The sequence below is a fragment of the Solanum stenotomum genome, chromosome 11, assembly GCF_019186545.1.
Source record: "Solanum stenotomum isolate F172 chromosome 11, ASM1918654v1, whole genome shotgun sequence".
NCBI lineage: Eukaryota > Viridiplantae > Streptophyta > Magnoliopsida > Solanales > Solanaceae > Solanum > Solanum stenotomum.
The window spans coordinates 14,120,882-14,147,171 of NC_064292.1; the positions used below are offsets into that span (position 1 = coordinate 14,120,882).

At 34.5% G+C, this 26,290-nt stretch overlaps 2 protein-coding genes across 3 annotated transcripts; one reads left to right on the plus strand and one right to left on the minus strand.

Moving 5' to 3' along the window:
• Window positions 1-63: 63 nt before the first annotated feature.
• Window positions 64-4,165, minus strand: LOC125845670 (uncharacterized). The gene is made up of 4 exons (XM_049525213.1): window positions 4,020-4,165; window positions 2,165-2,481; window positions 574-821; window positions 64-273 (listed from the first exon to the last, which is right to left on the minus strand). Exons 1-4 carry the CDS (start codon window positions 4,163-4,165, stop codon window positions 64-66), a joined length of 921 nt encoding a protein of 306 aa, XP_049381170.1.
• Window positions 4,166-12,139: 7,974 nt separating this feature from the next.
• Window positions 12,140-21,202, plus strand: LOC125845576 (uncharacterized). Of its 2 annotated transcripts, XM_049525110.1 has the most exons (9): window positions 12,140-12,431; window positions 12,569-12,680; window positions 15,925-16,115; window positions 16,197-16,291; window positions 16,589-17,011; window positions 18,003-18,111; window positions 19,015-19,660; window positions 20,644-20,761; window positions 20,876-21,202. In XM_049525110.1, exons 1-9 carry the CDS (start codon window positions 12,297-12,299, stop codon window positions 20,877-20,879), a joined length of 1,833 nt encoding a protein of 610 aa, XP_049381067.1. In that variant the 5' UTR covers window positions 12,140-12,296; the 3' UTR covers window positions 20,880-21,202. The 2 variants fall into 2 exon arrangements, with proteins under 2 accessions (XP_049381067.1, XP_049381068.1); XM_049525111.1 differs by lacking the exon at window positions 20,876-21,202 and having other exon boundaries at window positions 12,164-12,431; window positions 20,644-20,765.
• Window positions 21,203-26,290: the final 5,088 nt, after the last annotated feature.

Below are 26,290 nucleotides of genomic sequence, written 5' to 3' on the forward strand. Positions count from 1 at the left end.
ATGTTTAGGTTCAATTTGAGAGACGAGTGCCATGGATGCTTGTTTTCTCAACAAAGCTCTGGTCTATATTGAGTAGGTTGGCTTGCCCATGATGAAGTAATTTGGATAACTGGCGTTGTGTCTCCATTCTCTGGGAATGCCTGTCTTTTCGGCTGGACTAGTCAACTTCGGTTCTGGAGTAGTCGACTCCTCTATTGTAATTTTCTCAGAAAAGTTTGAGAATTTCTCAATGCTCAATAGAGGAGTAGATTCATCCTCTGTAGATTCTATTTCCTGCATCCTTGGGTTAGTGTTATCAAAAACGACATGAACAAATTCTTCAATACTTAAGGTTTGTTTATTAAAGACTCAAAATGCACGACTGACTACTGCATAACCTAAGAATATACCTTCATCACTTCTTGGATCAAACATACCCAGATTTGTCTTACCATTGTTGTGAATAAAGCATTTGCATCCGAAAGGATGAAAATAGGTAATATTTGACGTCTTACCTCTCCATAGCTCATATGGAGTTTTCTTTAAAATTGATCTGATAAGGTATCTGTTCAGAATATGGCATTTAGTACTTACTACTTTAGCCCAAAAGTGATCAGGAAGATTTCGATCAAGAAGCATGGTTCTGGCGGTGTCTTGTAATGAACGACTTTTCCTTTCTACCACGCCATTTTGCTGAGGTGATCTAGGAGATGAAAAAAATTGAGTGTAACCATTTTTATTACAGAATTCCTCAACAGTTTTATTTTCAAATTCTCCACCATGATCGCTATGAACAATGGAGATGAAGTATCCAGCTTCTCTTTGTACTTTTCTACAAATCACTTCAAAGTTAAAGAAAGCTTCATGTTTATGATATAAGAATATTACCCAAGTGAATCTTGAAAAGTCATCAACAATGACGAAAACGTATTTCATACCACCAATGCTAGAAGTTCGAGTGGGACCAAAAAGATGCATATGAAGAAGTTGCAAAGGTTTAGTGGTACTTACGGTATCCTTGATCTTGAATGAAGAACGAGTTTGCTTACCAAGTTGACAAGCATCACATATATGGTCCTTTTCGAATTTTAATTTTGGAAGTCCAATGACTAGTTCAAGTCTGGACAATTTTTCTAAGGCATGCATGCTTATGTGACCAAGTTTTCTCTGCCATAGCCAAGAATCATTTGATACTGAAGTTAGACATATAAGTGTTGGTACGTCTACGCTATTTAGAACATAGATATTATCAACATGATCTCCAACGATTGTGATGTCCTTAGTCGCATGTCTGATTGTGAAAGTTGTAGCATTGAATAAGACTTTAAATCTAACATCACATTGTTGACTAATGCTAAGCAGGTTATGTTTAAGTCCATTCACCAGGTATACTTCTCATAGATCACATGTTGAGCTAAGAGTGATTTATCCAACTCCTAATACTTCTCCTTTTGCATTGTCACTGAACCGTACACATCCTCCATCGATTTTGTTCAGAGTTTTGAAATTTTCTTCCTTTCCACACATATGTCTGGAGCATCCACTGTCTATTACCCACATTCCCTTTTTGTAGGCTCTTTTGATTTGCTCCTGCAAAACAAGTAGATTAATTTCTTTTAGGTACCCAAGTATTTTTGGGTCCTTGAGGGTTAGAATTAACAATTTTTGGTCTCCAAATCCATTTTCCAAAAGAAAATTTCCTACAGATAAAAAAATTTGTGACCAATGTCACCAAAAGTATAACAAGAGAAGTTAATAGAAGTTTCGGCATAATGAACTGGGGGGAAAGGTCTGTTAGATCCAATAGAGCCATGGTTAGGGGAATTTCTGAGGAGGTTAGATATGTTAGATCTAACATCGCAATGACTAGGATATTTTCTAATGCTATTCAGTTGCATCTTTACTTCCTCTAGTTCCTCTTTTAGAAAGTCGACTTCAATTTGACATGCTCCTAGAAGNTCTATTTCCTGCATCCTTGGGTTAGTGTTATCAAAAACGACATGAACAAATTCTTTAACACTTAAGGTTTGTTTATTAAAAACTCAAAATGCACGACTGACTAGTGCATAACCTAAGAATATACCTTCATCACTTCTTGGATCAAACTTACCCAGATTTGTCTTACCATTGTGAATGAAGCATTTGCATCCGAAAGGATGAAAATAGCTAATATTTGACTTCTTACCTCTCCATAGCTCATATGGAGTTTTCTTAAAAATCGGTCTGATAAGGCATCTGTTCAGAATATGGCATTTAGTACTTACTACTTCAGCCCAAAAGTGATCAGGAAGATTTCGATCAAGAAGCATGGTTCTGGCAGTGTCTTGTAACGAACGACTTTTCCTTTCTACCACGCCATTTTGCTGAGGTGATCTAGGAGATGAAAAAAATTGAGTGTAACCGTTTTTATTACAGAATTCCTCAACAGTTTTATTTTCAAATTCTCCACCATGATCTCTATGAACTATGGAGATGAAGTATCCAGCTTCTCTTTGTACTTTTCTACAAAACACTTCAAAGTTAAAGAAATCTTCATTTTTATGATATAAGAATATTACCCAAGTGAATCTTGAAAAGTCATCAGCAATGACGAAAACGTATTTCATACTACCAATTCTAGAAGTTCGAGCGGGACCAAAAAGATACACATGAAGAAGTTGCAAAGGTTTAGTGGTACTTACGGTATCCTTGATCTTGAAAGAAGAACGAGTTTGCTTACCAAGTTGACAAGCGTCACATATATGGTCCTTTTCGAATTTTAATTTTGGAAGTCCAATGACTAGTTCAAGTCTGGACAATTTTTCTAAGGCATGCATGCTTGCGTGACCAAGTTTTCTCTGCCATAGCCAAGAATCATTTGATACTGAAGTTAGACATATAAGTGTTGGTAAGTCTACGTTGTTTAGAACATAGATATTATCAACATGATCTCCAATGATTGTGATGTCCTTAGTCGCATGTCTGATTGTGAAAGTTGTAGCATTGAATAAGACTTTAAATCTAACATCACATAGTTGACTGATGTTAAGCAGGTTATGTTTAAGTTCCTTCACCAGGTATACTTCTCATAGATCACATGCTGAGCTAAGAGTGATTTATCCAACTCCTACTACTTCTCTTTTTGCATTGTCACCGAACCGTACACATCCTCCATTGATTTTGTTCCTAGTTTTGAAATTTTGTTCCTTTCCACACATATGTCTAGAGCATCCACTGTCTATTACCCACATTCCATTTTTGTAGGTTCTTTTGACTTGCTCCTGCAAAACAAGTAGATTAATTTCTTTTAGGTACCCAAGTATTTTTGGGTCCTTGAGGGTTAGAATTAACAACTTTAGGTCTCCAAATCCATTTTCCAGAAGAAAATTTCTTGCAAATAAAAAAGTTTGTGACCAATGTCACCAAAAGTATAACAAGGGAAGTTAATAGAAGTTTCGGCATGATGAACTGGGGGAAAAGGTCTGTTAGATCCAATAGAGCCATGGTTAGGGGAATTTCTGAGGAGGTTAGATATGTTAGATCTAACATCGCAATAACTAGGAGATTTTCTGATGCTATTCAGTTGCATCTTTACTTCCTCTAGTTCCTCTTCTAGAAAGTCGACTTCAATTTGACATGCTCCTAGAAGTATTTGTCAGTCCTTCTTTTCTTGAGCGATTTTGTTGTATTCATCGATTACTTTCTGCAATTCGTCAGTAACCATATCCAGCGAGTTTTGTAAGTCATTACATTTTGAACAATTGAAAGTTCTTGACTCACTTGTTTCGCCTAGTGCCATGAAACACATGTTGGCAGTTTCATCATGATCATCTTCGGATGTTTCTCATTGGATCCAAGCTCTGAGACATTTTGGATCTTCATTTCTCCGATTTTTTCTCCTTTTTCGTTCAGGGCAGTTCTGTTTGATATGTCCTGGTTTTCCACAATAGTAGCATCTATCATTATTTCTTTGATATTCAGTGTTTTTATACTCTGATTGGGGCCTCTGCCTTCCTTATCTAAGGAGTTTGTCTAACTCCTCTATTTATAAAAGCCATTACTTCACTTTGATATTCATCAGCTTCATCCTGGTCTTCAGTTGTTCAGCAGTAAAGGCAACCATTTTCTTTTTGTCATCTTTATTGTATCTGTTAATATGAATCTGCTCGTATGCCATCAAGTTTCCACAAAGTTCATCATAGATCATTTTTGCAGATCTTCATCTTCAAGAATAGTTGCTTTAGTTTCCCAAGCCTTGGGAAGAATCCTGATGAGTTTCCTGACTTGTAATCTGTTAGAGTATACCATTCCAAGAGATTTGAGTTCGCAAATAATTTTGCAGAACCTTGAGAACACGTCTTCCACATTCTCATTTTTTGCCATTTTGAATAAATCATATTCGTTGACTAGTGAACTAATTTGAGCTTCCTTAACTTTGCTGGCTCATTCATACGTTACTTCAAGTTTGTCCAACATTTCTTTTGCAGTTTCGCATGTTGAGATTTTGTCATACTCTGCTCCACTAACTGCACAATACAACAAATTTATAGCTCTAGTGTTAGTTGAAGTTGTACACCATGCAAGTCCGAAATCATACAACCTATTGCCCTTCTGATTTCTCTTGACCTACAATTGAAGTTGTTTAACACACCGTCTGAAATTCCTATGAACTCCCCAGTTATTTTGATTTACCAAAGAGCGGTTACCACTTGTAGGCTCCTTCACCAACTAGGCTAGGACATGACTTTAACGAGTGCACGAGCAGAGGCGGAGATAGAGTTGCCCCCTCTTTCGATCATGCCTATTTAATCTTTTGATTCCGACAATTCTTGCGCCCTATCTAAGGAACGATACAAAATGCCAGTGNGTATACCATTCTAAGAGATTTGAGTTCGCAAATAATTTTGCAGAATCTTGAGAACACGTCTTCCACATTCTCATTTTTTTCCATTTCGAATAAATCATATTCGTTGACTAGTGAACTGATCTGAGCTTCCTTAACTTTGCTGGCTCTTTCATACGTTACTTCAAGTTTGTCCAACATTTCTTTTGCAGTTTTACATGTTGAGATTTTGTCATATTCTGCTCCACTAACTGCACAATACAACAAACTTATAGCTCTAGTGTTAGTTTGAATTACCTCTTGTTGTTCCTTTGTAACATCGAAAGATTATGGATCGAAAGGTTTGTCAGTAATGTCTTTTCCAGTGAGTCCGGGAATAGGCTTTGGACCCTTCTTTATTACGATACATGCATGTAGATCATTTGAAGTTACGAAGATTATGAACCTATTTTTTCAGTAAGAGTAATGTTGACCATTAAAGTAGGGTGGGCGGTTTGAAGAATGTCCGTCTTGAAGTAGAGTGCCGGGAATTTGATAGTTTGCCATGTATCTTTGCTCATGTGTGGTTAAACACTTTTTATTTGTGAGACCTGCTCTGATACCAATTGAAAGTCAAGAGGGAGGTGAATTAAAAAATTCCTTCAGTCGACTTTCTGTGCGTTGTAGAGTCGACTCGCCTGCAAATTAGTATAACAATATATAGTAAGAGTAAATCCAGTAAGTAAAAGACTTAGAGAGTTTTTATACTAGTTTGGAACACCAATGTGGTACCTACATCCAGTCCCCTTGGGTTACAAGGGTTTCCTTAAGATCTTGTCGAGAACTTGGGTGTTACAGAGTGATACAATTGAGAAACTTGTCTGATATGCAAATCATATCTTCTTCTTTGACACAACCTCTACTTGTATAACCTACACTCAGATTTTTCATTCTCTTTTCTTTTCAATTGTTCACTCAAGTGTGTACATAGTTTTATGAAAGATAAAAAATAAAGATTACAATATAAGCTCAAGTGAGGTGTGTACTGCACAACTAAGGTTGAGAGAGGTTTAAATAGTCAATAGGAGTGTTCTGTTAAGGAAAACCCCCAAGGGTGTTTTCTTTCAATCAAGGATTTGAGAGGTTCCTTTATTGAGGCGATTGTCTTAGTTATGTCCATATTAGATATGTGCATGACCAAATCACAATCCTTCCTTCAGTGATCTTGAGGCGATTTGTTGAGTCCTGTCCATATTAGATATGTGCATGATTGAATTGCAATCCTTTCTTCTGAGATCTTCTCGATCTTTGGTTCTTGATTTTCTTTAGTCTTGATTGGAGAAGTTCTCCTTTGATTTCGTATCTTACGTTGATTTGCTACATCCTAGGTAGATGCTAGGATTTATTCTTGGTCTTGGATATTTCTTAATTGATATGTTCCTTGAATGTTGGAATCTTGATTTAGATTTATTTGCTTTCCTTCTATGCGTTGTACAACACATTGCTTTCCTTCTTGATGTAGTGTGTTTTTACTTTTTTCCTTTTTGATTTCTTTGCTTTGATTGATGAACAAATTGTTATCCTAGTCAGGTGCTAGGATTTTAGCTATCTTTGAATATATTTTGTATCCCTTGATTTATGAAAAAATTGTCTCTTTCCTTCTTTAGGTGTTGTATGCTTGGCTCAACTCTTTCCTTCTTTGCCTGCAATAAGTCACAAGTCGGTTAAGTGTTTCATTATTAAAACTACCCAATCCTATGGGGCTAACAAATTGGACTAATTTTTCGGTAAAACAAAAGGTTGAATGGCCATTTTGCATAATTTTCCGTAAAATGTTTAAACCGCTTTGTGAAAATATAAATACAGCCAATGAAATAATAAAAGATCTTTTCTTCTCTTTGAATATATATATATATCAAAACTATTCGAGTATTCAAGTCTTAGGTGATGAAAAGCTCGAGTAAAACAAAGAATTAATCGAAAAATATATCAAGACTTTGAATCAAATCTTTGTGTTTTAGGATTGAAAATATATTATAATTGGCCTTTGGATAAACTACTCTTAACAATTTAGTGTATGCACTCGAAAACAGGGATATTACCGAATGATCATGGGTAATTTTATTGAGATAGTTCACACAGTTAATTTACCTAGTATATATATGTAAAAGAGAATCCCTCATAGGAGGAATTCTCTTTTTATCCGCTTTATCTATTCATTTTGAACCCTCACACCTTCTCTTTGTCATCCGTAGGAAACACCTATGGCCTATACTGTTTTCAAGCCATGTCTTTGAAGTTGTACACCATTCAAGTCCGAAATCATACAACCTATTACCCTTCTGATTTCTCTTGCCCTACAATTGAAGTTGTTTAACACACCGTCTGAAATTCCTATGAACTCCCCAGTTATTTTGATTTACCAAAGAGCGGTTATCATTTGTAGGCTCCTTCACCAACTAGGCCAGGACATGACTTTAACGAGTGCACGAGCAGAGGCGGAGATAGAGTTGCCCCCTCTTTCGATCATGCCTATTTAATCTTTTGATTTCGACAATTCTTGCGCCCTATCTAAGGAACGATACAAAATGCCAGTGCAAATTCCTACTAAATATCCGAACTCCACCTTAATCTCCCCTTTTTCTTTCCAACATCTTCCCTTAAACAAATGTTTCAGAGACAATAATAGAAGCTTGGTCACAAATGATGGAAATTCCAGATAAAAAACTAACATAAGTTTGGTATCGACCACTTTCGTAGAACAATATCCTTTTAAGAAAACCTCGCCATTTGAATTATTTTCCTATGAACAAAACTTATTAACCATACTGAAATCATGTGATGTTGGGATATCCTATAGTTGATGCACATGAAGAAGGAGACTAGCCACGCATGTTTCAGAGAAAGATATAGAAATCGGGTCACAAATGATTGTAATCCTTGATTAAAAAAAAAAAGGGGTCATGAGAACTAGGATAGTGAAAGTGGTGATGTGAAACTTAACCATTCAGAGGGTAAATATGAGCTCAAAATTAGATGATAGTAGCAAATATAACCAAAAAATATAATGAAACACAAATATAATCTCTTTCTAAAAATACAAGAACAAATATAACATTTTATTGTATTATATTAGAGAGAAGCCCCAAAATAGTCTCTCATCTTTGGGTTAAGACTCAAAGTCATCCTTGAGTTTTCACATGGAACACTAATAGTTCCTCATATTTGCAATATTGGTGCACTTTTGGTCCTCCCCTAAACTTTTGCCTATTTTTTAACATTAATTTTGTTCATAATTTTATGTAAGGAATGTCTCATCGTCTTTTTATATAGGAAAAACTACAAGATATGGCAAACATCAATATACATTTAAGAAAAGTAGTTATATTTTGTTTTTTTTCATGTTATATGGTTATACTTACACAATAAATAGCAAAGTTACTTATAGACAAATAAACAGTTTATTTTTATTTAATATAAATAAATGTTAAATAGGAAAGTTATTATTACATGCCTAATTAATTATGTCATGCATGTTTTACGTGACCTTTTCCCATGTTTATCATCATCAATATTTTCTTTTTCATCAATATCTTTGTATCACATATTTTCTGATTTTATTCCCCCAAATTTCTTCCAATTCAAGATTTTTTGCATCATTCTAGGAGCGATTTTTGTGATTTGTATCCATCAAGTATCTTTTAATTACATTTTTATCTCATTCTTATGAATATTATATATCTATACATCTATATTTTCATAGGGTTTTGATTGAAGAATTTATTTTTCCATTACAATGGCTGAAATTTGTATTCCGAAGAGGGCTACGAGAGGTATACATTGATTTGATAAATTGTTGGATGAACTACCTTCTTTTGATTTGTGTATTACTCAACAACAAACCAAAATTCCAGGCTCTATTGCTGCAATAATGGAGAACGAAAGAAGAACAAAGAAGGTTAATGACCCTATAATTTTGAATTTACTTGAAAAATCCAAACATGCAAAATCAGTAAAGATGAAAGAAGGTTCAAAACCATAAAAAGTGAAAACTAATCTTTAAAAATGAAGAGAAGTCAACAATCTTGATTCAGTGGCGGAGTCAGGAATTTTGCCAAGGGTGTTCAAACTTTAAAAGAGTTGATAAAAAAAATTTTAGCGGAGCGGGTGCACAAATCATTTTCTTTTACTAATGAGTGAGTGCACCCAAATTTTAAAATTAAACTACATATCACTTAATAACTAAATCATACGGAAACTTAAAATTATAAAACTATCAATGGTATAAATCTAAACTAATGGAAAAAAAAAAATTAAAAAAAATTTAGCTACTAGATGAATATACTCCCTCTAGTTCATATTAAATGAATTGTTGAGACTTTTTTTTGTGATTCAAATAACTGAATGTTTCAAAGTTCGAGAGAATTATCAAAACTTTTTTCCATATTTACCTTTTGTTTTAGTAAGATTCTTAACTATTTTACATTTTCTAAAAAAATAGTTTAGAAATAATCAAAAGTATAATAATGGATAATAATCTTTAATTTTTTTTTCTTGAGAGTGTGTATACCTAACAATTCACTTAATACATGTCGAAAATATATAGAAAACAATAAAATCTTAATTATTAGATTAATCAATTTAAGGCTAGAAACATAAAGAAGATACGGGGTAGCTATTTCTTTTTTTTTTTTTGTTTAAAAAGAGATTGTTAAAAAAACGCCGCAAGTGAGGATCTGTTTTTTTTTTTCGTTTTAAAAGAGAGTGTGTTTAAAAAAACGTTGAACATGAGGATCGAACTGCATACCTCTTACACATAAATGAGAAGAGTGTGTTTAAAAAAAAGGCTACAAGTGAGTATTGAACCGCAAACCTCTTACTCATAAATGAACACGCTTACCACTAGACCACTAGCCTTTGTCGTGTCTTAGATTGTTTAATTAATTATATATCCAGTTATTAGACAGTATTTTACCTATATACTCGGTATAATTTTTCGGTAAAGGGTGTTCGGCTGACCACCTTTTCATACCTGTAGCTTTGCCCCTATCTTTATTCAAGTGGGAATGAAAAAAGAGTGATCCAGCAGGAACATGAGGCAAATGAGATCAAGATTTGCTTGCTTTAATTTTAGCTTAATATCATAAATATACTTATATATCTTGGTACTTGTATTGTGTGACCTTGTCATTATGGATTTTCCTCTTGTATTGGAATAGTTAAACAAATTGAATTTGTATGTATATAGTTGTAAAAAATGAGTACATGAAGAACATGAGCAAAAAGAGATTGAGGGTTGTGTAATTGCCAATTGCGTATATAGTAGAATATTCATATACATAGATACTCGTAATATAATATTGACAAAAGTTGAAGTGGTAATTTGTGAATACAAGTGTGTGTGTGTGTGTGTATATATATATATATATATAGTTGTAAAAAAAGTAGTACACAAGGAATATGAGGGAAAAGAGATTGAGGTTTGTGTGATTAGCAATTCTGTATATACTAGAATATTTTTCTATGTAGGTACTTGTATTTTGTTATATAAACACAAATTGAAATGTTGATTTGTGAATACAATTATATCTGGATACATAAGTACTCTATCCAATTTAAAAGATTGATTAGGGAATACAAGTAAAGTTGGATATATTAATACTCTATTTTTATAATAAAATAAACACCAAATCTCAAGTATTACAGGAAAAAATTGACCAAAAAGAGATTGACATTTGTTGATTTTTCATTTTTTTATATAGTTGATTACTTATAGAGTTTGATATCCACACATTGTGTTAATTTTCATTTTTCTTGCTTTTGAGTTGTCCAATGTATCCATCTTTTGTTTAACAACAATGTATTCATATGTATACTATATTGATGTATTCATTTTTATTTAACAACAGTATATCCATTTTTTTAAATTGTTGTGATCTTTTGTTAAATTTCTATACGTTACATTGTTTGATATATTAATACATTAAGTTTTAATAAATACTTGTACCTTGGATATATTAAAACTTTAATTTTATATGCTAATTGTACAAAATACATTCTTCATTTGTAGGGAATCAAATTCTATGTGTTAGATCGTCCGATTGAAGCCCCACATATGCAGGTATACAAAAACCATAACATAGTTCATGATTTGAACGAGAAGCTTTCACATGTGTAGTTTAATAAATTTAAGAATACATGTTTTGATGTGTATACTCGTATGCATGAGTGTTGTGTTCAAAATCAAATCTTTAGGTGCTTAATGGTTTGTGAGTTGGAAGATAGTTCATCAGATACTTTGTTCATTTGTATAAATTAGACCATATTTCAATTCGGTATTCAAGAATTTGCCATCATATCTTACAAAAATGATATGAATACAACATTGATGGAGTTCACCTATTTAAAAATCAAAATACTTACATTCATTCACAAATACAATAAATTGCTCACATACAGTAACTCGAGTTAAAAAACAAAAATTTACGAATACATTTATGATGCCTCAATAAGAAATATGAAGACAACAAGAAAATGGAGTATGATGCACCACAATTTTTGTTAAACTAATTGGAATATGATCGGATATTCCTTCATATAAGTAATTATTAGTTGTTAAGTTAATAATGGGAAATTGCTCATTTTATGGACATAATATAAAGACAATGTGTTACGTTACAAACAATTCCTTATTTAGTTCATTGTAATTAAAGTTGTATAAATAGAAAAATAAAAACGTATACAAAAATATAGCTACAAAAAGATATAAATTGTAGTCATTTTTTGTAAATAGCATACTTAAAGCTATTGAACTTCAATAACCCTATAAATATAGTCATTTTTGTAAGTTGCTATTTTATATATTTAGTAGAAATAATAACTCTTTGTGAGAGAAGGTGAGAAGAAGAACATCTTGTTCTGTTTAGTATAAATATTACTACAGCTAAACTAAAAGCATTTTAACATATGACATTGCAAGAAAAGAAAAAGTTGTACTATTGCATGTGAAATCGTCGTGATAAACCTCTCGACTTTACCTACAATACGATTTATACTAAACAAAACAAGGTATTTTTCTTCTAACAATCTCTCACATGGATTTATTATTTCTATTAAAAATATAAAATGACGATTAAACATTTCATACATAAATTATGAATAAAATCAATGTTAAAAAATAGGCAAAATTTTGAAGGAGGATCAAAAGTGCATCAATATTGCAAACATGAGGGACTATTAATGCTCAATGCAAAAACTCAAGGATGACTTTGAGTGTTAATCAAAAAATGAATAACTATTTTGGGCCTTTTCTCTATTATTTTCCATAAACATCTTCAAGAAAAAAAAAAGTTTCAAGGAAAATGTGGCAAAAGGACAAAGAGCAGGTGGTCAATTAAGCAGGCTTCGAGAAAAAGCGAAGGACTCCTCCATAATCCGTAACTCACCGCCTTACTCCACTCTGCAGCCTCCCTATAACATTTCTTCTCTCTTCCGCCGCCATAATAGCAGGAGAAAAATGTTCAAGAAGGCAGTGGACGCCAAGTCTCACCAGCGACTTTCTGGCGCCGACCGGAAAAAGCTCCGTCGCACTATCAGAGACCGTTTCTCCAATGCCTCTGATGCTCTTCTCGACCTTATACTTCCTCCCAAAGTACCCCTTTTTTTCTTCAATTGTTTCGCTACATTATTCCTCATTTTAAACTTTATGTTTTGATTGAATTGCACTTAACAAAGTGTATTCTGTGGAGTTACTTAACTTTATCCTTGTGTATTGATGGGATCATACAGGCGGAGTTATCTGTTTCGAAATACCCAAATCGGGTACTCGTTTATGGCTTGGAGGGCGAATGTCCTATGTTCTTTGACGTAGATGGGCGAGGTCGTGATATTTTCCCTACAGGTACCATATATCTTTACTAATTCCTAACTATTTTTGGTCTGTTCGATAACTTTATCACTCAGTTACAACCAATTCTCAACCTTTAAATGGCCTACTTGTTGAGGCATGAGAGTAAAACTTAAGAGCTACTACATGTTGTTTTTATTAGTGGATGCTGTTTCTTGTATTTTCATTTCTTTTCTCTTGATAAGTAAGTGATTTGCTATAGTTAATCCAAGCTCTATTGATGTTATTTAGAGTTTAGAGTTAGAAAAACAAACTATTTTATTGATAAATATAACCGTTACAACTTTAATATGATAAAAACATAGATGAAACTAAGGGCATCGAGATATCAAATGGGGATAATCCTAAACTTCAAGCTCTTCTATGGCGTTTATTTGAAGAATTCCGACATAATGAACCTGCAAAAAAAAGAAAGACAACAAATAAATTCCTAAACTTCATTTTATCATAACTTGGCCTGGATTAATTTATTGTGATCACTTTGACAAATAATATGCAGTTTTTTTGTGGGTGTTGGAACCCTCTATACGAGGGGATGATTACTAATTTTTTGGATTGACTCCGAGGGTCAAACTACTTAAGATTAATGCATATATGACTTAAATTTTATAAGATTTAGGTAGATACGGACTAAGGATATCCTTATGTGAGAAGGTACGTGGTCCCACAGTAGTAAGACTATCCGCTCCACAATGTTTATGCCAACTCTCTAAATTAGGGTTTTGAAGAGAATTTCGTGAAAAGTGCAAAGGTACATCACTGTATAGTGAGTGAGTGAGTGAGTGAGAGATTTCTAATTGGGGGAAGTATGAACAAATGTCAATAATGAAAAACAGTAATAATTGGCATGTAATGAAAAATGGTAATACGTAGGATAGTTTATGGAGAACTATTAGTAATAAAAGTAAATAAATGCGATAAAAATAAAACATATATATAAATATAGAAAATGCAGTTTTTCTATATAATGATATAGGAGGTAGCTTGCTTCCAAGACGGGCCCGACTGCGAGAAATCAATAGATCTTTGCCGGTACTGACTTGGATCTCGGGTGACGGAATAAGGCGGCTAGGAGTAGACAAGTATTGACACTAAACATATAAAGGATAGGGGGAACGAATTTGGCATGTAGGCAATTAATTTAATGCAATGAAGTAAAGGGGAAAACGTAACATATGATAAACATGGCGAAAGAAAACTCAAGCTATAAGGCAGTTAAAGTAGAGGATATAATCATGGAGCTACAAATCTAAAAATCTAAGGAAAGAAAATAAAGGGAAATAGGAAAGAGATTAAACATGGAATACGTAAATAAATAAACAAATAAAGCCACACACACAAAGAAAAAGTCGATCCCACACAAAACACGTTATGGTTAAAGCCTAAATTCTCTAGCAGATTTGCCATGTTGCCGCACTTAGTTTTTCAACGGGATTCAACCGTACTCATGGTATTGTTTACTCCTTTGTTTGGTAGGATTTTCAGCCTACGTTATTAGTTGAAGTTATACACCTACTCAGTATTATATGGTGTATAACTTCTTTTTTTTATCAAGGGTATAGTTGTATTCATTAGTATTAAGGACATACTGGAGACCTCCAAAAATTGAGTTACATCATTTCAAACAACAATAAACATCTGCTAGATTACCCCAAGGCCTAGCTTGAGTGGCAAAAGGTGGAGGATTTGTGACTTAGGTCGCAGGTTCAAGCCCCACACCATGCAAAGCGAAGCTCGGTATTTAAGTGGAGAAGGGTAGAGGGGCAGGCCCATTATCTGTCGAGTTTAGAAGGTTGTGATTGGTCCAAAGGGCAGCGGGTCACAGACGGATTTCTCGGTTATCAAAAAAAAAACCATCTACTATAATACATATTTCCCATAAAGTTTATAACTTGTGCATTTGATTCCATTTCATCTTCTTCACACCAACAATAAAAAGGTTGCCATACACAACAATTTGACCTTCTCAATAGGATTAGCCTTGTTTTCGAAGCCCCTACTGTTTCTCTCCTTCCATATAGACCACGACCACCATATACATGATGGTGTTATACTCCACCATTTTTTCTGAGTTTTACTTTCCCTTTCTAATTCAACAATTGTGTAAGTCTGCTGTGTATAACTAATACATAGCAAATTATGATATTACCAATACAACAATTTAAGGGCTATCATTACATGGATAAGCATGGCTAAAGGCAAAATTGTCATTAATACACCAAATCAAATAGTGGATAAGAAATTATCATAGCAAAACTAATTCCAACATTACTAATACATTCTATTAAGTATTATTCTTATGCACTCTACCCAACGACCCCTTAATGAGATGATCTATAATCACACAAAATCTAATGTTGGTTTTAGACTACTAGTTTCTAAAGCATTTCTTTCGTTAACTCCGAGCCCGTTGGAGTAACACAATATGATGGATGCAAATGATTCATATAAGTGATTTGCCGACTAGTTGTGATCAATTGTTGTTGCACTTAAACTCATTCTGGTGTTTGCCGAGAGTCATTTTGGTGTATTAGAAACATTTGTATGTTAGTCTATGGGTAAGTGTTAGATTTTGAGAGCCTTTACTTTGAGACACCCTATTATCTCTTAGAAGACATCTTATTTTATTGTTGGGATCAAATTAGTTGGAATATAGTGGACTAAGGGGTTGTTTGGTGTGAGGGATAAGAATAAATAGTCCTGGGATGAAAAATTGGTGTCTTGTTTGGTTGCCATGTTTGGGATAACTTATCCCACCATTTATACCATAGTGATGGGATTAGTTATCCCATATACATGTTGGGATAAGTTATCCAGGATAACTAATTCCGAGATAACTTGTTCCCAACCAATCGACCCCTAACAGTATAGCAGATCCTAACCAGTTTGGTTTGAGTTGTAGTTTATTGATTAATTAATTGATCCTTAAAAACTACTCAATTGTGTTTGCTTTTTTTGCCGAGGGAGAGTGCCTTTGATTTTTTCAATTTTGAGTTTTAGTTTTATGAGGCAGTGATTTGGTACTCTCCCTTTTGCAGTATATTGGCTGCTTATAACTAGCTGGTGATTTGACATTTTCAAAAGTTTTAAGTAGGAAGGGCCTGTTAGGCATGTTTTCTATGCAGTAACTATGTGATTGATTGCTTCTTTGACAAGACAGAATTTTGTAAATTACCATCTTCCTTAATTAGACGTGCTTTTCATTTTGTTTCTTCTCCCTTCTGTGTGGTGAGTACAGTGTATGCTCTGTGGAGAGTCCCAGAACTTTTGCCTGCTTTTGTGCTGAAAGGGGGTGACGTTTCTCGTTTTATGCTCGGAGGGGCAGATTTAATGTTCCCTGGTATCAGGATACCTACTGAAGGGTTACCCTCATTTTCTTCTGGGGAGCCATGGGCAGTGAAGGTTCCTGGAAATCCTGCCGCAATAGCTGTAAGCTTATGGGACCTCAAGGTTTTATCTCTTAATTTAGATGACTAATCAGTTTGAACTATGCTGATTTTTTTTCCTCAGGTGGGGACAACTACCATGAGTAGTACAGAAGCTTTAAAAGCTGGTCTACGTGGAAAGGCCTTAAAAATATGTCATTACTATCGAGACACCCTTTGGTAGGAACTAAGGAGCCTTTTGCACATAAATTTTTTATTTCAGAACATTGCTTGGTTATGGAATGTAATGAGTTTTTGAAAATGAGCTTTTCAAAACTTGTGTAACTTCTTTTCAAGTGAAATGTGTGTCCAAATACAACATCAACTTCCAAATACTATTTTTCAACATCAACTTCATAAACTATTTTTTTTCAAATTTCAACTAATGCTATGTCCAAAGGCCTACTAAGAAAGTTAATGACGTTAGTTTAATCTGTACAACTTGTAGATGTCATCTTTTTCTGGATTTTTGGTCAGGGAATCTGCTGAAAATTGTCATGTACCAAATGCTGGTTTTCTAGAAGACGTCGTGTTTGAAGATCCTGCTCTTTTCTTGAGTGGTAGGGCATCTGATTCAAGTGAAGTTGATCCTTCAGTTGACCCAGGAAATATGATTAGCAATGAAGACATGAGAGAAGTGATTGATGCTGATACAGCTTCATCAGGTGTTGGTCAGCCTTCTACTACACAGAATGATGGAGCAGATGATATTACTGTGCAGCTTACTAATGATCTAAGTGAGTTGAAGGTTGCAGAAACTTATGTAGATGAATCAAATATTGAGGGACAACATTCCTTGTGTGTTGAAGAGGTAGATGCACTCTTGGACAAGTGCCTTCTACAAGCATTACATACGACAATTAAAGAGAAAGACCTGCCCATCCCTGGAAGTACATTTTGGTATGATAGCTACCAAACTTTTATTGAAATCTACCTATCTGATACTAAAATAATTTGGTTTCATGTAATAAAATTAAAGAAAAAAGAGAATTTATTTTTTCAGGCAGTGAACTCAGAGTGATGCACTTCATTCTTCACCAGTTGGTACTAAATGTATTTACTTCGCAGATTTTTCAGCATGCTAAATTTCAAAAGAGTCTTTCTAATATTTCCAGTATTCTTGTCAATGGAAAAGCTTACAGTTACATGTTTGATGCAGATTATTTTTTTCTATCAATACAATAAACAATTATTTTTTTAGGCGTATTTAACTAAACCATTGGACAGTATGCCTGATGTTATATTGAAGTGAGCTTGTGCAGAAAAAATGGAGATAACACTATTAGAATTTGTGAATGGTATTTTACATAAGGCTTCCATTGACTGCTCCCTTAGTTCCATTTTATGTGACACTTCTATCTTTTTAGTATAATCCAAAAAAATTGCACCTTTCTATACTTGGAAACAGTAACTTTAAACTTACAATTTTAGCCTTAATGACATGTTTTTATAGCCTCGAAATGTCATGTCATGTTTAAGACCACAAGTTTCAAAAGTCCCCTTTCTTTCTTGAACTCCATGCCCAGTTGAACAGTGCCAGATAAAATGAAACGAAGGAAGTACTAATGCTGAAAAAGCATAGAGATGTAGAGAACACCACTAGGATTTGCGAGGCATCTGTGTAATAAAACTCTAGACATATCTCTGTATAAAGATCTTGATCTTGATCTTGAGAGAACACTAGTCAGAGAAAAGCTACCAGTACATCCACTAGGCAATGTTCACTCTTCATGGCTGTTGTCGTGAAGAAACCAGAAGGTGGCCTAATAAATTAATACCTCCTCTTCTTGACTTTCTTTCTTGAGGTTCTCATTATGTTCCGTGCAACTATCTGTGACTTGTTGTGTTCCTTACTTAGATACTTACCAATGGCTTCATTTTTCTGGTGTAGGTCAAGTCACGTGCTACCTTGCAGGCCTCCAGGCATAACACTCGACATAAAGAAGTCATCTCACAAGAAATTGTCCAAGTGGCTTCAGGCTAAAGCCTCTGGTGGATTGGTAGCTTTCTACAGTTAATACGAAAGATGGAATTTTGATTATTTTTAAAACTGTTGCATAAAGTTGAAAAGTTGCTATTGCATTACATGGATGATTTGGTTGAATTCATTTAGACAGTTACATCTACACATCATAAGAGATGCAGCAAGTTGTTTTTGTGGTGTAGCCATATATTTGTGTGCACATAGTTGTATATACTGTGCTCTCCATGCTTAGTTAAAGGATGACACTGATATTGCCACTTTCCATGACATTGATGACTGGTGTAGTAGCACTCTTCATGGTTAGCTGCACTTCTGCTTAACTTCTCGTCAAATGCAGAGACTTATTAGTAGGTAGAGACTGTTCTTTTGCTGAAACGAACAAGTATCTCTAGAAACTTCCATCCTCTTTTTTTCCCACTGAAGTTGGGAGAGTGTGGAGAAAGATGTTAGTAAGAACTTTCAGCTTCTCTTTGATGGTGGCAGGTGCAAAATATTGAAGATAGTCCTGCAGCAACAAAAAGTAGGCAAGAGATTGTTGAAAATTTTCTATGGCAAAAAATGTCACCGCCGTTGCCAGAATATGGAATAGTGTATTTTGCATTTGCCTTCATACTTTTCTTGTTGATGCTATTTCTGCATTTTGCTTTTTGGTATGACATCTGTCTTGTGAAGGTTTGCTTGCATGTAAGCCACATGTCAGGGTCTTATATATTCATTATTTTCATCCCGAAGCTAGTTCTCAGGCTTAAGTTCTCTGTGTCGATAAGTGTGCGAGAAACTTGTTTCATGACTTGATGGCAAAATGTGTCCCCATTTCTTCCTCTGATGCTTCTTGCATCCATATTGTTTCTGATTTTACCTTCGCATGGTGTTTCATATTATCTAATTGTTTTTCCAAACTTACCATTGGCATGTACAGATCTCAGTGAAAGAAGATAAACATAAGAAAGAGGTGATTCTGTTCTCTGTTAATCGAAATCATCCAGACTACATGTCCTACAAGCCAGAAAAGAAAAAAGTGGACAAGACCGGGCCTTCAACAAATAATGTTTCTTCTGAAGAACGGGTACAGAAGTCACTGGAAGTTTCTGAAATTTATAAACCAAGTGTGCATGTAAATCCTATTTTTGCTTCTGTTGGTGCTGAAACTAGTAGACTTTACACTGCATCTGAAGCCTCTGAAATAGTGTTCCAGTACGTTGAGAAAGAAAATCTTGTCAAGCCGTCGAATAAGTCCACTGTGACGTTAGATGCAACTCTATGCGATGCTTTATTTAAGGGAGCCATAAAAAAGGGATCAACTTATCCAACTGAAATTCATAAGAAGGATTTGGGGCAAACATTTATTGGTAGGATGCAAGCACATCATTGTGTGACTAGAGGAAACGATACAGTTGTTCGCAAAGGAGCCTTGAAGCCAATCCAGATAATGACAGAGCGGAGGCAAGGAAACAAGAAAGTGACTAAACTTTCTGGCATGGAGTCATTTCTGCTGGATGCAGAGACTTTGGCTTCAGAGCTGCAGAAGAAGTGTGCCAGTAGCACTACTGTGGCAGAACTTCCAGGTTTGTTTTGATACTCTAACAGCTGTATGTGACCCTCTTTTTAGATTATTCAGTGGTTATTGTATGGTGGCTCTCAAATGTGCTTTATGATGTCTTGTTTGACCTCCATTGGTTTATACTTCATAGCACCAGTGACAACTATCTTCATTAGTTTTCTATGAATCTCATGGTGTGGCTTGCATTGCTTATTTTCTGCTCAGCTGTTCAGATTTAGCCTTGAACCTACAGGAATCTGCACTTGCTTAGAGGCTTTTTGAAAACTATTAAAAGATGCATCGTGTCACTCTTTTGATGACGACGAGCCATTACAATATTCTATGCTTATATATTCACTCAAGTGCTGTCTTTCAATTTTACGGTTACATGTATGTTGTCATAGTTAAAGGAGATGGTACTGTCTCATTTGAGACCATAGGAAGAGGATATCTTTTAGCAGAGATTGGAATCATTCCTGATAAAAAGGGATAACACTTGTCTTTTTGCATCAATATGTGTGTGTAGTTTTTTGTTTCGATGTGTTAGTGTGTATAAACTAAGTGTTGTAGTCTTTGCTTAATTACCAGGACTATTTCCATGGTGAACTCATGGGAATAGATTGTTCTGAAGGAGTTTAGCACTTGAGTGTCAATTCGTCAAAAAATAGGACTTTGATAATTCAATAATTTATACTCTATATTTTTTCTGAAGTGGAGTTTAATACTATGCACGGGTAAAGTGAAAGACATGCCGAAGCAATTTCTATCATCCGCTGAAATTTTCCACTGTGTAGTGCTAGAAATACATGTAAGATAATAGTTGATTCAAAATGTTTTGTGATTGGATGCATAATTATTCGTTCACTTAATGACGTGAAATATTTGTGTGCTTTTGGTATCTGTATGTTTTTCTGATTTGTTATACAAATATTTGCATATGAACTTGGCTGTCAGTACGTTCACTTTTAAGGGGAGATATATCACCTGTATGTAACTTCTTAATTGTAGGTAAAAAAGGTGAAGAAGTTTTGGTTCAAGGAGGAGTTATTGATGATCTTGCAAGATACCTTGTTGAACAGTATGGTGTCCCAAAAAGATATATCGAAGTGCTTGATAAAACAAAGCGGTGAGTGTCAAGGTTATATTCCTATTACTGTTCAAGTTTATGTCAAGGTTACATGAACTTGATTTATGGGTCTTGATAAAAAAAAAAATTAACTTGTTTTATTGTTATCTTTAGGTAAGAAAATCGAAAAACTTGCATGGGTGTAATGAAGTTTGATGATCTGCTAGCGCTGTTAGATGTAAACCATACAAATGAGAAGTTAAAGTGAAAATAAAGTTTTTGTTTGATTAATCTTTCAGATACAACTGTAGGTATGTAACATCCATTGTTTATTGGCATGCTCTTTGCGCATGTGCCCCGTAATAATCTGTATACAGCATTATGAAAATCACATATACAAATTAAACGATATTTTGCTGCTTCTTTTTTATTTTTTTAAACACAATGTTCTGTTTGAAATTTAAATGTTAGCTGGAATGTGAGGTCAATCAAGTACTAATATATTTCCTTCTTGTTATCTTGAGATCAGATAACACAAACCTTTACAGAAAGAAATTAAGCGATAAGGTTGGAATAATAGTCAATTAATCTACTCAAATTATATTTTATTGAATTTGATGTGCAATTTTAAAGATATTGAACTTTACGTGCATATGATTGTAGGTGATGAGTATACATTACCAAAAAAGATAAATGGTTATAAGATATAGGCAGTCTATATATTCAATGGCAAAGTTTTTTGTTTTCCTGTTTGCTATGTTTTTATGTGAAATTCAGTTTGATCACTCTATCTCACTATGGCCACATAAACAAATATATTATAATATATCTGACTGGCCACACAAACATAGATTTTTTCTGATTAGGGATGATAGTTGCAAAGGCGAGGAGGATCTATTCCCTTCCTTTCATAAGTAGGGACTCATAGAAAGTAATAAACGACTCTTTTGAGGAAAGACAAGGAATTTTGAACCTAAGTCGGGCTCATCTTAAATCCATAACATCTTCCACCCTCTTAATCAAAGATATATTCACTATCAATAAAACATACTAATATATATTTACTAGTTTAAATTGATTCACTAAGCTAGTTGAAAACCTTAATCTACTATTATAGTCATAACTCATGAGATACACACTCTCCGTTCTCATTTATGTGACACTTTTTGAATTTTGAGATTCAAACAAGTTTATTTTTATCATAATATTTTCAATTGTCAATTGTAGTTTATATAGTTTTCAAATATATAAATTTTATTTCAAAAAAATTGAAAAATTTATGGCCAATTTATGGTCAATTAAAATTGTTTTAACTCTTGAAATTCAAATTGTCCACGTAAATTAGAATATAGAGAGTATTATATTTAAAAAGAATATACACTTTTATATAAAATGAAGATAATGTTGTCATAATTGACATATTTTACGTAGGGAAAGAAACAGAGAACTATTTACATAACTATTTAAATGGAAAAGTTTTATACATAAACTGTCAGATATATGAAACTAAAATATTAAATCAATAATGATTTTGTTATATACTGAATAATATTTCAGCCCCAAACAACGCAATAGTCTGCTCTCTCCCAACAGGAATACGAACACTGTCAACGTGATTGTATAGAACAAGAACTGGGGGTCTATGGTTGAAATATATATATATATATATTAAAATGTTGTATGAATTTTTTATCCTTTATGAAAGAACTCTGCTTTAGACAAAATTGTATTTTCACCTTTTTTCCTTCAATTATTATAGTATTTTAATAATGTTAACTATTACCTATAATATTAATCTTCAATTAATCATAATAAATGGTCACGTCATAAATCCTAAACAAATTGGTCGTGACATCGTTCACATTAATCCTAATTATATGTCATCACATCCTTTACATTAATCCTTATTACGTGATGAGAAGTTTAGTTATGAAGACCCTTAAAAAATATTGATTGAAATTTTTGTAAGGGGGTGGGTTGTGTTTTCACTTTTTTCCTAACATAATTTATTTTGGTAGAAGAAATAAAAATAGAGTACTAATTAAATACAAAGTCTGAGTTTCGGTGTCTATATAAGATCGAATGTGAATTCTCTTTATGCTCAACATTGTTGTTTGTTTGTTTGTTTTTTAAGTACTCACTCTATCCCTAATTACTTGTCCACTTTTGAATTGACACACTTATTAAGAAAGCAATTATTGACATAGTGAGTTTACTATTTTACCCCTATTAATTATGAAGTGGATGAATTAAAAACCTAAGATTTTCAAGAAGTTGTACCATTTTCAAAGTAATTAATTGAGGGTACAATAGGTAAAAATATTATGTCCTTTCTTGATCTGTCAAAATGGACAAGTAATTAGGGACAATTAAAAAAGGAAAAGTGGACAAGTAATTAGGGACAGAGGGAATATTTAATTTTATGTTTCTTCCGAATCCCTTTGTGGTAGCTTGAGAGAAGATTAAGAATTTAAGATGAATAATCTATGTTAGATTCATTATTGAAAATTTATTCTAACTATTTCTCTTTTTATGTAGTTTTTTATCCTCCAAAACATCGATGGAATCTACAATTGAAATCAATAATTGAATAAACTTTATGATGAAGATCGGAGAGAATATTGTTTGTTGGTCTTTAAGTTGACGAATAATAACGAGAGGCTTGTAGGACACTCCACCGCCTTCACATGACTAACAACCTCCGTCATGAGTAGATTGTTAGGTTTGCAGTTCCTAGTATGTTTGTTGACTCGGTCTCTTACCTTGTGTATCCTAATTCTTCATTTTTATGGCATGTTTCATCACGTTATATATCTTGATTAGTTACTTGTGTTGTACTTTCCTTTTGACCTCTCGTTTTTGCTTGCATGGAGCTCAGTCGGCTAATGCCACTGAGTAGCTTACTTATGCACACTGCAGATCATATTATGAGTTCTCGCCATTGATTTGGATCTCATGCAAAGTAGTTTTTGGATCAGAGTCAATTTCAGAATTTTTGGCACGAGTTTCAAATTTCCGTTTTAACTCTGTCAAAAGGTCCTAATCGACTTATTGAGCTTGTGTCTCATTTACAATTCGATAATTGGAAAAGTCCAAATGTCAGCATGCAATAAAATAACAAAAAAACACCATTAATAGAGTTTGGGCAACCTTTTCGGGGCAAGAATTACCTTGATACAATGCTCCCCACATTTCTCCAATCAATCCAACACGAAGCCACGCTAAAATCCAAACCAATGCAACTGAAACCGCTTTAATCGAAGCTCCCTAACTTGATATATTGAAGTTGGAATATGAAAAAGAAGGTTGATTCATGATTGGTCTTTAATTAAAAAAAACCAGTCAACAGACCTTCACGAAAGCAGAGCGAGGCCTACGAACGTGGTGGTTCAGTTATTTGACCCTCGTAAACACAGTCGAGGATCCGTGATCGCGACGATCAAAACCCTCAAGGCTCCACGAACGTGGCAAGGGCTACGAGTACGTGGAGAGCAGCACCTTAGGCCTCCGTGAACACGGTCTTATGTATGCGAATGTGGAGGCCAATTATAACACCTCGTATTCAAAAAGGGTAAGATTTCAGTTATTGCAGGATCTGGTGCCAGAACTGACGGACGCCACCAACGGTCTGTCGTCTGACACACGGACCATAGATAGGACCGTGGTTGGCCAAACAATTTTTTCTAAAATGTTAAGTTTTCTGTAATTTTCAACGGTTCACCAGGACGATCCATACTCCAATGCACGGGCCGTAGGTAGGTCTCGTTAGGTGAGTCCGAGACTTAGAGAAATTCTAGGGTCAAAAGTTGAGACCTACGGTCGGGACCCACAGCTCGTCGTTGGGACCACGGTCCGTGGGTGGGTCCCATCATTTGAGGTCCAAAAATCTGGTCTCTGAACTCCAAACGACGGCCAACCAGTACGGTCCGTGGTCTGACCAACGGACCGTAGGTTGTGCCATCGACACATATCGAAAGTTATTTTCTTAGGGGCTTTTGGGTCTTTTCCTAATTATTCTAGCCTAATACTATGTCTTTTTACCCTTCACCTAAAGCCATATATAAGTGTTTTAACCCCCAAATTTCCCCAATTGAAATCATTCTCTCAAATTCCTAAAAGAAGAACAAGTCTTCCTCTTAAATATTTTTCTCGCTAGAAGTTGAAGAAGAAAGCTAGGGTTTGCAAGTCAAGTCTCTAACTCCACCATTGAAGTCAAGCTTTTGGCATTGAGGTATGATAGTTTTCATCCATGGAGCCCTTTTCTCCATAGAGTTCCCAACTTCTCCAATTTTCAAAGTTTGAAATCCCCAATTGAGTTATGGGCTCTCTTAATTGTTGATTTAATTGATTGTTTTATGATCTTTCAAGTATGAATTGATACAATTTTATGATTTTATGATGAATCCCCATGAACCCATGCATGTTCCATGTTTTCCAAGTTATGATGATATAATGTGGGTTATGGAATTAAGAAAGATGAATTTTATGAAATCATGTATGTTCTCATGAAATTGAGGTAAATGTTTTAAGGATGCTTTAAGAGTGAAGTATCAATGGTGTTGTTGTTGTTGTTGTGTTGTTGAAAGGATTTCTCATACAAACATGAAAGCATGATTATGAAAGTTAAGTTAAGATGAGTGTTCCGTGAAAGTTATGCTTAGCACCGAGTGGACAAGTGGTGATTACCCATGCCCTAGGATGATAAGACAAGAGGCAATTACCCATGTCTTCTGAAAGTTAAGTTAAGATGAGTCTAATAAACATTCTGTGGAAGTTGTGCTTAGCACAGAGTGGACAAGTGACGATTACCCATGTCCCATAAACTATGTGCCAACATAGGATGTCTATTTAGAAAATAGCTAGTGGATCCACGTAAGCTAGAAGTTCATGGTCTTACCTTGGCAAGTAGGGCACCCATTTTCGGTGTGGGGACACCGAATTCCATGTTATTAGCTCACATGGTCTTACATGTCGGTTAAGGATACTTCCCACAAGTTATGATGATTTATGGTTACTTAAATAAGTATCTAATATGGAACATAAGGATGACCTTACTTGCATCGACCTTATTCATGAACTACGTTTTTGTAACACTGATCTTAGGCATATTTATATACCTAGAAAGCTAATTATGCCCACATTTAAGCTTAATTTGAATTCAATATGTGTTCGTTTATAGTCTTGGTAAGTCTTTTGTCTGTTTATGAGCTAACCAACATGATTAGTTGTGTAGGTAAGCTTAAGAGGAGAAACGAACACGAAAATGGGCAATGAGGAACACAGAAGATTAAAGGTAAAAAGAAGCATGGAAGAAAGAGGAAGAAAAGATGATCAAGGCATTGCCGTATCCTCTCCGCGTCACAGAGAGGGGGTCTTAAATTAACTCACGAGAGTGAACAATAGGCAGAGCCCTCCGTGTACTCTCCGCGTCGCGGAGAAGGGTTGTTATTTTATTCACAAAAGTTGAGTTAGAGGCAAAGCACTTTGTGGAGTGTCCGCATCGCGGAGAAGGCTATTGTGCCTAGAATCAAATATTTAAACCCTCTCTGTGTCGCGCCCTTTGCTTCAGTTTTGGCCATTTCGACTTTT